The sequence below is a fragment of the Corvus brachyrhynchos genome, unplaced genomic scaffold (assembly GCF_000691975.1).
Source record: "Corvus brachyrhynchos isolate BGI_N302 unplaced genomic scaffold, ASM69197v1 scaffold607, whole genome shotgun sequence".
Classification (NCBI taxonomy): Eukaryota; Metazoa; Chordata; class Aves; order Passeriformes; family Corvidae; genus Corvus; species Corvus brachyrhynchos.
The window spans coordinates 137,356-149,591 of NW_008239055.1; the positions used below are offsets into that span (position 1 = coordinate 137,356).

Below are 12,236 nucleotides of genomic sequence, written 5' to 3' on the forward strand. Positions count from 1 at the left end.
CCCCGGGCCGGGCCCTTGTCCTCCCTCCTCCCCGTTCCCCCCCGGGATTTCTCCCCTCAGTTAGGGCTGGAAGTTCATGCCCGGGGGGGTGACCCCCTATCCCGCCTCCAAACGGCTTCACAAAGCCCAGAACAGCCGGCTGCCTCTCTTCCCCCCATTTGGTTCTGAGCAAAAAGCTGCTCTCATACATCTGGGGTTCCTTTTCCTTTTCACCCCTCTTTTTCTCACGTTCCCACTCGAACACCCCCAAGGACAGTATTTCCTCCTGAAGCAAAGGAAAGCCGTCTCAGAAATGTCTGAAAGCAGCTAAGCAGGGATAAAAGCGAGAACATAAAATCAGTATAACATAATAAAAATTCAGAATGTATCTCACGGCCTAGAAACCTTTAGGAGCAAGAAAAATACCATATTTGTTCTGGTTTTACTGTAAATCTCGTTTGTAAGACAGTCACACTGATGGGAGAAAATTAAAATAACTTTTAGATAGTTCTAGACAAAATACACTGCTAATTTCTTTCACTTTTATTTTCCCCATAGCTTATTGCTTAGAATGAATCTGAAAGACAGTTTGCGTTGCTGCCAAGACTGCTCAGAGTTTATTCTGGAGTCTCACTGTTCTCTTCATGTAGTGTCATGCTTGCTTTGCTAAATCCAACCCAGTGACAGCCAGTGACCACCAACTTGTGCTTCTGCTGAAGAACCCCCCTCAGCAGCCTGCTGCCTTCCTCCTGCTGTAACTCCCAGGGAAGCATTTTTCCCTGGAGTGATGCAGTGTATTGCTCCTGTCTCCTGGTCTCCTGATTTTGGGAGCTTCAGCTTTGCATTTAAGATGTGTCCAACTCCCATCTCCTCACCCCTGATTTTCAGAGGGCTCAGCTCCTCTGCCCGCACACACAGTCGAGGGGTGGCTGCTCTAAATCACTTCCAAAAGCCTGCTTGAGCCTGAAGTGCTCAGAGTTGGTAACTGCTTCAGAAAATACCATTTGACAGCAAAATTGTTAATTTTCCAGTGAGTGAAGCTGAGAAATTGCTGGGATTCACATTAATGTATTTTTAAGGGGAAACGTTATCTGCTTGGCTGCCAGTAATATTTCAAGATCTCGATGGAGCTGGAAGCAGGATCTGAGCTCCCTTGTGGCTCACATGCCCTGGCTGGGAGGGAGGGGGAAGTAATTCTTGAGAGGCAGGAACTCCATGGCCGGTGAGCAAGAGGAGCTTGCATCTCCTTAAACCATGGGATGGCCATTTCCACTTATGCCCAGATGATCACTGGGGCTAGAGTGAGAGACCTCTCTTCATATGGTGTTTTTAAGACAAAGTCAAAGCACTATTGCCAGCTTTATTTTCACAGCTCTAAAGAACTGAAGTACTCTCCTAAAACCTTGAGCATCCAATAGGTTGCTGCAGGAACAGGGAGCCAGCACAGGCACTGCAGGCTCTGCCAGTCTTGGCTCCATCTTCTTCTGCAGCCATGGGGAGTGGGGATGGGTGACCCCCATCCAGAACCTGAATGAGGGCAGGTTCCTCTGCTAAGGAGCTGTAGAAAGAGAGGGATCTCTTGCTACTAATGCTGACTTGGGCAACCAGAGACTCATTCTGGGGCTGGGATAAGGAAAAGTGTGAGGAAGATGTATGGAAGAGCTGCAGACAGCACATCACATCACACTGCTATGAGAAGCCAGTTAGGAAATACCGGAGCCAGTGGAGGCATCTCCAAAGCAAAGGCAGGACCAGAGCTGGGTGTTTCTCCCCACTGATGTATCTGATCTCTTCCCCAGGGCAAAGTGGCCATCAGCTCTTCCAGCCCCGTGGTGGCAGTGTCCTTACCACCCCCATCCCAGGCCAGACCCTCACCCATCAGCACTGGGGAGATCTTCAAGCTTCCAGGGAGGCTGAGTGAGTAGAGGTTAAGCAAGTCAGTGGTGCTCAAAAAGGAGTTCCCATGGGTGGGACATGGGGGGTGCAGCCTTGATGTCCCACCCAGGGACCATTCCCTGCTGACGAGGGGGACAAAACATCATCAGGGTTCATTTTCTATTTGTGGTGTTTTTGACCTGTGAGTGCTCAATATAGAGGGAAAGTTTGGTGAGGGAGATGAAGCCCCACCCTGCCACTCAGCAGTTTTGAGGACAGAGTTGTTTCAGAGGCTGCTCCTGGTTTCAGGAATCCAGCCCTCACTGTGGAGCAAGGAGGACGTGATCCACTGGCTGCGATGGGCTGAGAAGGAATATTCCCTGCGGCCCACTGACGAGAGCAAGTTCGAAATGAACGGCAAAGCCTTGTGCATCCTCACCAAGGATGACTTCAGACACCGAGCTCCGAGCTCAGGTTAGATCCAGTGCAAGGGGGTTTGTGAGCATCATCCCAGCACGAGCTGTGCTCTGCTGAGAGAGGCTCGATGGGTCCCAGCAGACCAGGCTTTGTGCTGGAGATGAGGACAACTCTTCCTTATTCTGGTCCATCTGGGGATACACATCATAAAGCCACCCCAAGACAAATACTTTGGGATGGGGAATAACCCCATACTCTGTAGTTCAGAATCTCAGCGACATTACCTGAGAGGGACTATTGTCCAAAGTCATCTGAGCAGAGTTTCCCTCCCTGCAGGGGATGTGCTTTATGAAATACTCCAGTTCATTAAGACTCAGAGAAGAGCTCTGGTGTGCAGCCCCTTGCTGAACTCACCCTTCAGGAAAGCTGGGAGCACGGAGGAAGGTACGATGGGAGAAAAATATCCCGGGAAAACGGCCGTGTCCATCAGGCAGAACCTGCCTGCAGCCCCAGTGGGTTGCTCACACCTGGGATTGGAGCTCAGCCTGCTGAAACCATCCCACACCACTGGAGAGAGGCAACCAGGTCCAGCAACTCCAGATCATCTGGGAAGTTTGTAGGGATGCAGCAGGTCAGAACCAGTGCTAGGCAGCACCAGGGGGTCCATGGCAAACTGGCAAGGCTATGTCTTCCCTAAGAAGTCTGCCTGCACGCTGAGATTTGGATCAGGGAGGGTCAACAGCCAGGCAGAGGCACAGCCCTGCTGGAGAGTAGTCCTGCAACATAGCTGGGAAAGGGCTGAGGAGCTGGGGCTGAGCTTACACAGAGCTTCTGGAGTTCCAAGCCACATCCAGCCTGGTCTTTAAGAACTTCCAGGGATGGGGCAGCCACAGCTTCTCTGGGCAACCTGTGCCACCACCTTCACAGGGAAGAATTTTTACTTAACAGCCAATCTAAATCTACTGTCAGTGTGAAGCCCTTCCCCCTTGTCCTGTCACTCCAGGACCCTGTGAACAGTTTCTCTCCGTCTTTCTGGAGGCTCCATTCAGCTGCTGGAAGGCCACAATAAGGTCACCCCAAAGCTTCTCTTTTCCAGCCTGAACAATACCAAATCTCAGCCTTTCCTCACAGCAGAGCTGCTCCATCCCTCTGATCATCTTGGTGGTCTCCTCCGACACCTTCATGCCCTTCCTGTGCTGGACCTCAGGGCTGGAGGCAGCTCTGCAGGTGGAGTATCCCCCCCTCCCCAGCTGCCCACACTGGGGGCTCAGCCCAGGGCTCAGGGTCCAGCGCATGTGACCAGGGCATGTCCAGGAACTCATCCCCAAGTTCTTCTCCCAGGGCTGTTCTCTATCTCTTCATCCCCAGTCTGGACTGATACCAGGGGCTGACCTGACCTCGATGCAGCACCTGCACCTTGGTCTTATTAAACCTCATACCCAAGACTGTTTGCGTTATTATCATCCCTTCCCTGAAGGGCCTCAGGTCACTGAGATGGCAGTACAGAGACAGGCAGGATCACAGCTGACACAAAAATGTGCCTATGAGCAGAGGTGGGCTGAGGTCTCACCCACTTAGGTCTTCTCACCTACTCACCCATTTAGGGGAAAACGCCTTAGAAACTCCTGCTCCTTTCAAAGCACTGTGGGGCCAGCAAGGATGGAGGAAAAGGAAGGTTAACTCAAGCCTAAAACATGCTTAAGAACAACACTGCCCCAGCCTACAGTGCCAGAACACGCGTAGGAGGGCAGTGTGTGACCAACCAGCACCCCGAGGGGAGGCTGGTTCCATTCTGGGGGTGCTGGGCACAGCAGCAGCCTCTCCACAGGACACTGGGCAGTCCTGGACTCACACACAGCCCAAGAAAAGGTGAACATGTCAGGGACACAAGGATGCAGTGCTAACCTAGGGATAACAGCCTCAGCCCCCTGCCAAACACAGAGTGTAGGAGACACCCCAAAGACCCCCTTTCTAAGGAAACACTAAAAAGGTGGCAGCACCCCCCCTGCCACAGATGCCTCCCGTCGGTGCACACAATGTGCTGTCCCCAAAGCTCCCCAGACCCCTCCAAAGCACATCCACAACAAGAGAGTCCCCTGTGACTCCCAGACACACCCCCAGCCCCACGGCCTCCTCATCCATGTCCCCTGACACTCTTCCATGTCCCCAGATACATCAGTGGGTGGGGTGGGGAGAGGCCCCAAGTGAGGCTGGTGGGGGCCAGTGAGGCTTCTTGGTGCCCTTGGGAGGCCCAGGTAGGAGTTAGGGTGGGGCTGGATTGGTGTCAGGGGCTGGATGTGTGTGGAAGTGGATCTGGCAGCACTTTCCTGGGCTCTTCTGCTGGTTCATGTGTAAGGTAATTAGTACATTAACTCCCCACAACAGTTTACCAGGGGGTGCCTCTGCTCTGGGGCATTTTCCTGTTCCGGTTTTTCTTCTGCATCTGACCCTTACCCTACCTGGCATCTCCTCTAACCCTCCTGGACTTTCTGCTGCTCCTGCCTTAGGAAAATCCCAGGCTTTCCTCAGCAGCTTCCTCCTCTGCCTGGGCTGGTACCAGGCTGAGAACCACCCTGGGCTGTCCCTCCCCTCCTGTTTCAGGGCTTTGCAAGGTCTGGGACCTGCCCTAATGTGCCACAGGGTGTTTATTAGGGGTTTTTTTGCAGGTACAGACCGTAGTGCTGAGGCTGCCCCAGTTGTTTCCTCATGGCTGGGCTGTGCAGAGCAGCCCCCGTTCCACAGCCACACGCAGCCGCTGAACCTCTCCCACCACAGCTCAGAGAGTAGCTGCAGGCCAGGTGCCATCTGCTCTTTTCCTGCAACTCTGTCGGCCCCAGTGGATGGGAAAATTGCAGGTAATTATGAATTTATAGCCTTGTTCCCTGGGGAAATGAGATGGTGCTTTGTCCTGTCTGCCCATCTGTCTCCCTTACCTTCATTCCACGCTTTTCCACCTCAGTTTCCCCACCTGAAAAATTGTAATTGTTCCGAGATCTCGCACTGAAAGTGCTGTGCGTGAGCTCTGGGTTCTTCTCATATTTATTGTCACTGCTAAATGTGCAATCCTGCTGCTGAGCCCCCCTCGCTGGAGCACAGTGGGAGCTCTGTGGCCATTAATCCCCCCCTGCCCAGACTGCAGGCTGCTGTGGGAATACGTGTACCAGCTCCTGTCCGACCGCCGCTACGAGCCCTACATCAGGTGGGAGGACAAGGACGCCAAGGTCTTCCGGGTCGTCAACCCAAACGGGCTTGCCCAGCTCTGGGGCAACCACAAGGTGAGTGCATTTGAGAGCGAATTTGTCATCCCTGAGAACGAAATTTGTCATCCCTGGGCTTCTGCATGTCCCTTCCATGACCTGTTCCCCAGAGCTGATGGCTCAGGGACTGGGGAGGGGGACACAGTGGGTGGAGGGTTAGTGAGAGATGCCAGCCTGGTGGTTAAAGAGGGACTTTCTCATCCTCTGGAAAGCAAACCATGAAGCCAGTCTGAGTTAGAGACCCATACTACAGACCCACAATGCCCCAAGCCACCTCAAATGTCCCATGTGTGGTCCTGCTGCACACGGACCCAAACCAAGTGTTGTTGCTTGCTTTTGCTCAACACCCCACAATTCTTTTGTCCTTCCAGAACCGGATGAACATGACCTATGAGAAGATGTCACGAGCGCTCAGACACTACTACAAACTCAACATCATCAAAAAGGAGCCAGGGCAGAAGCTGTTGTTCAGGTGAGGTGAAGAAGAACAGAGAAAGGAGCTGCCTGGGACAGCATGGATGGGGCATGGGAAGATGATGAGCTCCAGATGTTGGCAGCTGCTTCATCCAGCAACATCCTCCCCTGCACATACCCCAGTGAGTTTGTGTCCAGGCTCTGTCCTGTGCCAGCTGGGACCTCAGCGCTTCCTGGGATCCTCAGCAAAGCCTGAGGGTGGCAAATCCCCTCTGAGCTCCAGAGCTCAGCTGATCACAGAATCCTGGAATGGTTTGGGTTGGAGGCACCTTAAACTCATCCCATTCCACCCCCTGCCACGGGCAGGGACACCTTCCACTCTCCCATGTTGCTCCAAGCCCTGTCCAACCCGGCCTCGTTGAGGGCATTTACAGCCCGGTTTGGGGCTGGGTTTGGACGTGCCCTTAAAGTCATCACAAAAACGTATTTCAGGTTTTTGAAGACTCCTGGGGAGGTTGTCCATGAGAAATCCAGCAAACTGGAGCAGCTGGAGAATGAGGACCATGAAGATTCGAAGGAAGACCCACTGGAGGTTTCACCATAATAAAACTTAGGAGGTTTCACTTCAGTGCATCACAGAGAGACTTGTGCTTTGCTGGGAAGTGCTGGTGTCTCTTCCCTCTCCTGGACTGAAGGCCACAGGGCTGGCCTGGATTTCACACCCTGCCGTGAGCCATAGCTGGGACATCTCTGGGGCTTCCTTAGCAAAACACACCCAGAAGCTGTGCCCCAGCCCCAAAAGTGCAGGTGAACGCGTGGGCTGGTCTTCTGCTGGTTTCTCTCCTGCCCTTGGGGAGGGAATGTGCTATTTTTGCTCTGAAATGTTGATGCTTGCCTTTAAGGTTTAAACTTGTGGAAAAGATCCCTCTGTTCTTACAGTGAGATGTGCTGAGCAGAGCAGAGCTCGTGCTCCGGGCCGAGCATCGGCTGCGCTGCTTTGGCAGCGAGCGCTGTCCCCAGGTGTGAATGTGCTGCTCTGAACCTGAGCCATTGCCCCGACTTGAACACGGACTGCTGCTGCAGATATGGTGCACGTTGGAACCTCACTGCCTCCTGGGAGGTTGCTCCTGGGAGGTTGCTCTTGGGATTAAGGTTAGGAGTTGCTGAAACACCTGCCTGGATCAGGCCTGGCTGAAGCTCCAGGCTCCATGGTTGCCCTAAGCTGGTATTCACTTTAACTCCTTTCCCTCCAGGTAACGATTTTTGTAATTAGCTGATTAAATAATGTGAAAAGAAACAAAGCCAGTAATGAATATGACCCCACTCACGGTCAGATATGGGGTTATTTGCTTTGAGTTTGAAGCAGGAATACCTGAAGTGAGCAGAGTGTCTGTGTGTGTGTGTGTGTGTGTGTGTGTGAAAACAGAAAATACCCACTACTATTTTCACTTTGCTTTCCACAGAGGAAATAAAATGCTGTGACTGGAAGGTTGAAAATCTTACTTCTTGCTGTTTGAAGGTCTGAAACTGGGAAATCCAAGCTTTCCTCATTTAAAACCAGCTCCTGTGGGCACCCAGATCTTGTCCCCAGCATCTTTTGGCAGCTCCTAAGCCAGAGGTCACCAGTCTGAGCTGCTCAGCAGCTGATGGGTGAGCACAGCACAAACACATGGTTGCACCATGAGGTTCCCACCAAAATTGGTTACTGCCAACCTGAAACTACAGTCCCTTTGGCTGTAACTGGCCTTGCTCCTGCAAAACTGCTTCACAGCTGCAGCCTGGAGATGCTAGTGGGCAGTAGCCAGTAAGAGACAGTGGTGGGATGGGTGGTGGCTGGTGGGCAAAGCTGCAGCAGTACAACATCTCTGGAAAATGGCTGAGGAGATTCACTTCCAGAAAAAATCACCAGCTCACTGGCAAAACAGAGGTACTTGAAAATTCGAGTGGTGGAGGAGAAGGAAATGAGAAGATCCGGTGGGGCAAATGAGTGTAAGGTCACAGCCTGAGGGAGATCCTGGCTAGGAAGGGAGGCCAACAATCCCTGCTAGGAGAGCAGGGTAAAGGTTCCCCAGCACCCACCTAGTGCAGCCTGGGGATGCACCACAGCAGGAAGGTGCAGTGAAGCACCCAAACCTCATCCTTCCCTCCACAAAGGGTACTTTTTGTCCCAGGGAAAAGCCAAACCAAATCTTTCTGGGGGTGAAATCCTTCAGCTTTGGTGGGACTGCAGCTCCCCTTGGGAACTGTAAAATCCTGGCCCCATGCCACTCCTGGGATAGGCACCCATGGGGTGCCTTTTTCCTGATCTCCTCTTTCCACTCCACTTTCTTGCCACAGAAACAGCCCTGATAGCTCCTGAGGATCCCATCGCTTCTTCCACCTGTGTGTTTGCTCTGTTGGAGCAGGTGACAGTTGGTGGCCCTGGTCCTTGTGCCGTGCTCACAGGGAGTGTGCGAGGCGACCTCTCTTTACCTGTTTTTCCCGTGATGACTAAAGATCACTCTGGGCTTGGCTGGGGATTTCCTTTCCTGGCTGGGAAGCTGCCAAAAGCCCTCAACCCCCCTTGTGCTGCCCTGAGAAGCTCCAGAGAGGTCTTGGAGGGAGACAGTCCAAGGGCACCTTTGCAAGGATGGGCTGGAATAAGGAGCTTTGTCCACTCTCCTAGGAAGCTTTCATGCACCTCCTGGAGAAATATGTGTCTTTCCCTGTGACAAACAGAGGCAGGAGGGCTGTAAAGCTGTGGCTTTCCTGGAACACAGACCCATCCCTGTCAGTAAACAACGGAGTAACTGCTGCTTGTGCCAGGGAGCTTGGTGTGGGGGTGTGGGAGGGACAGCACACGGCTGCCTGTGACTTTCGGCATGGCTGGAGTTCAGGGGCTGTGAAATGCAAACAGGTGTCTCATGTGGGCTTTCCCAAAGGTTTCCAGGTGCTTCATTCCCTGGAGAACATCAGCCACCCTTCAGCAGCCCCACATCTGCTGGTGTTTGGGGCAGGGCATTGCACATGGCTCATCTGCTGGGAGAAGCAGCTAAAACCATGCCCAGGCCTGGAGGAAAAAGAGGATTTGCTTTGGGGGCTGATGCCCACCCCCCTTTTGGATCAGAGGACCTGCACAGCTGGGCTGAGAGGTTTCCTCTGAGGCCATGTGTTGGCTGGTGCAGGGAGCAGTGGCTGCCCTCAACACCCCTGCCATGGTTCAGGTGTTCCCCTCAACACCCCCATCATGGATCAGGTCTGCAACTGCTGTATTGTTGTGCCCAGGTAGCTGTTGATGGCTTGTGGCTGGTTGATGGCTCGAAGGGACCTTTGTGGTCCACATAAAACACAGTGGCCTCCTACAGCAGGTCAGGTTGGCTGTGGCTTTGGCTGGTGAAGCCTAGAAGACCTCCAAGGGTGGTGATTCCCAACCCCTCTAGACACCTGTGTGAGATTGTCCCAGCCTCCTGCAGAGTTTTCCTGATGTCCAGTCTCAGCCTGTGTTTTCCCGAGAAATTAGGGTGCTTTGACCCCTGCCTTCTTCTGGACCTGCTGTCGCCCTCTGCACCTTGCAGCTCCATGTGGGGAATGCCTCTCCTTGGTTTTTTCCATCTTCTGAAGCAATTTCCGGCACAGAAGCTGGTTATCCCCTGCTGTGTTCCCATGGGTTTAGTTCTGCTTTTCCCCCTGACATCACTGGCCTGAAGATGCCAACCCCAGCACTGTGTGCTCCCTCCCCCTGACTGCATTTCCTGCCAGCTTCCTCATTCTCTCCCAGCACTGATAAGAAAAGTGGATGAAAAGTTTGGATCCAGATCTCTTGCCCCCACTCTGGTCATGGGCTTTTGGTTTATCTCAGTCTCTTCCATCTTTTTCTTGTGCCTCTCTCCCATTAGGTTTGAATATGTCCCAAATCCTAGGAGGGATCTGAGCTCGGATAAAGACCTCAGCCCTGAATCACATTTCAGGTGAAGATTTTTCCTGGAGTTAGGCTCTCCCATCTTCTGGGAAGAGGCCATAAATCAGTGCTGATTCCCACCTGAATCATGAGGAGCCCTCTGTGAGCAGGGATGGTGTTTGGACTCAGCCTTGGGTAATCTCCAGTAGCAAGAGCTCCAAACTGGAGACGGCCAAACTGCCCCCCATGGCCGGAGTGGATGTGGCTTTTTGTTTTATGGATGTTGCAGAGGGAAAAACCAACCAAATCGATTGTGAAACTCCTCCTCACCCCCTGGAATAGACTTGCTTGTGGAAGGATGTGGACAGGAGCTGGGAAGGAGCCTGGAGCTCCTCACTGAGGGTTTAATTATTTATCAGTAGATGGGGATGCTGAAAAACGGAGCCAGGTAATTCCTGATTCAGCCGTGTGGGCTCCAGAGAAAGGGAGGGACGTGGTCTGAATCTCCCCCAGTCATAGGAAATTACAGCACAGAGAGTTTATAGAAAGAGAAAGAAAATAATCCTGGCGTGTTCTGATTGCAAGCTGAACTCTGTACCAGGAAAAGAGCATTTTTATCCAGGAGACACCTTGGCTGCACACCATTCCAGCTGAACACAGCCTGTGCAGCGCTGCTCGGGTGGAAATCTCCCCGAGGGGTTTTCCAAAAAGGGGTTTTCCAAAGCCTGCGCGTCTGCAGCTCCGCGTCCGGCCCCATCCCTGCGAGCTGCAGCGCGGAATTTCGCCATCAGGTGGCAAAGCAGCGATGGGGAACAGTGGGAAGCACCTGCCGGAGGATGCCACAGCCCCGGGAGGGGCACTGCGGTGCCCGTGGGCCAAACGGAGCTTTGGCGTCGGATTTGCCCGGCCCGGGTGCAGTTTGTAGGTGTCGGGATGGGCAGATCTGCCTGGTGGAAGATTTTCCATCCCTGGGTGAGGCTGAGTGGGAGCCGCGGGAGTGGGAACGGTTTGGGGCAGGAGCTGGTTCATGTTTTAGGGTGGAAGCACGGGCTGTCTGAGGGACCCCAGGGTGGGTTTCCAGGATGTTTCAGCCCAGCCGTGCCCAGTGTGATGCAACAACCTGACAGGGCCGTGTCCCAGAGTGTCTGTGGTCCCACAAGAGCTGCCTGGGAGCTCCTGGGATGCAAGCAGGACACTGCTTCCTGCATTGAAACCCCACTTGTCTGAAGAAGTTGTGACTTCCCCTCAGAAAAATTACCCAGAAGAGCCCATTTAGGGCATCACACTCGGTAAAAAACAACAAACCAAACCAAACCCAAAGCCAAACAGCTGCCTGAGATAGCCGGTCTCAAAGGGCAGTGCTTACACCAGGTGACAGGTGATTTTATGTTGTTTTGCTGCTACTTGTCATAAGGAAATTGTTTTCTCCTCCAGTGAAACTCACGCCACGAGGGCGGTGATAGCGGGGATCCCAGGCGGAAGCGTTGGTTGCTCTCCTACCTGAATGGCTGCTAAAAATAGGACTTAACTCAGCCTCAGGTATAAAAAGGCACCTCCCAGGAGAGCCTGAGATCCCTCAGCACCCGTGGCCCAGGAGCTCATCTTGACCTATGTCCAAAGGGGCAGAAAAACTGATGGAAAGGTAAAAACCAAACCAGCAAATAACCAGTGTTGTGCTCAATGTACTGGAATCAATCGAAGCAGGATGAGGGTTGTGGCTTTGCCTTGATTTAATTTAGTGGAATGATTTATTATTGAGTGTTTGGTGGGCTTTGGTGTTGGCTTGGATGAAGGGAACTTGCCTTTCTGATCCCAAAAGCAGGTCGAGGTGGGGTGGGTGGGGGTGCTGTGTGTTGTGATGATGATCTTTGGGTCTGAGCAGAGGCTGATTCGCAGCTCCAGGGTGCTTTGTACAGCCAAGTGTGCCAGATTTCGGTGCCGGTTCCCCGTGTGCTGTTCAGTGGTGGAGAAGTCTGGTTTGGGTCTGGTTCTTTGAAGGGTGAAATTGGTTTTGGAGGTAAAACCAGCACGAGGCACCATCATGGCCCTCTGGTTTTCCAATAGCAGCGTCTTTGGTTGAATTTTGCTTGTAAATGTAGAGAAAAAGGGTGATGGGAAAGGCAGGGATTGGCACTCCGAGCTCCGTTCACAGCCCTGCGCTGGTAGGAGCTCACAGAAGAGCTGCGTCCTCACAAGGTGACCAAGACCGTTTGCAAGAGCCCACATCCCTTGGCCTCTCCAGGGGCTGGAATGATTTTTAGCAGCCAATGCTTTAAGGGGAAATACTCTAAATTCTGGGTTGTGTGGCTCATCGGGTGCTCCTGGGGTGTTGTTTTTCATCGTAGGGTGGGAACACGCTGCCCTGGGATAATGGGATGGTGTCTGGGTGATGTCCTTGCTGGATGAAACCCCTTGGG

At 52.9% G+C, this 12,236-nt stretch overlaps 1 protein-coding gene across 2 annotated transcripts; it reads left to right on the forward strand.

The window, feature by feature from the left end:
- Positions 1-1,770: 1,770 nt before the first annotated feature.
- On the forward strand, positions 1,771-7,444 carry ETV7 (ETS variant 7). 2 transcript variants are annotated; one of them, XM_017739125.1, is made up of 7 exons: positions 1,771-1,896; positions 2,164-2,328; positions 2,608-2,715; positions 4,938-5,126; positions 5,404-5,546; positions 5,900-6,124; positions 6,435-7,444. In XM_017739125.1, exons 2-6 carry the CDS (start codon positions 2,265-2,267, stop codon positions 6,002-6,004), a joined length of 609 nt encoding a protein of 202 aa, XP_017594614.1. In that variant the 5' UTR covers positions 1,771-1,896; positions 2,164-2,264; the 3' UTR covers positions 6,005-6,124; positions 6,435-7,444. The 2 variants fall into 2 exon arrangements, with proteins under 2 accessions (XP_017594614.1, XP_017594613.1); XM_017739124.1 differs by lacking the exons at positions 1,771-1,896; positions 2,608-2,715 and having other exon boundaries at positions 2,178-2,328; positions 5,900-6,000.
- The last annotated feature ends 4,792 nt before the right edge of the window (positions 7,445-12,236 follow it).

What these genes read in the sequence shown, in the direction of transcription:
- ETV7 (XM_017739125.1), top strand. Translation starts at nt 2,265, where the DNA reads ATGAACGGCAAAGCCTTGTGCATCCTCACCAAGGATGACTTCAGACAC. An exon ending in AGTGGATGGGAAAATTGCAG is followed by an intron (nt 5,127 to 5,403) that starts GTAATTATGAAT and finishes CCCCCTGCCCAG; the next exon opens with ACTGCAGGCTGCTGTGGGAA. An exon ending in AGCTCTGGGGCAACCACAAG is followed by an intron (nt 5,547 to 5,899) that starts GTGAGTGCATTT and finishes TTGTCCTTCCAG; the next exon opens with AACCGGATGAACATGACCTA.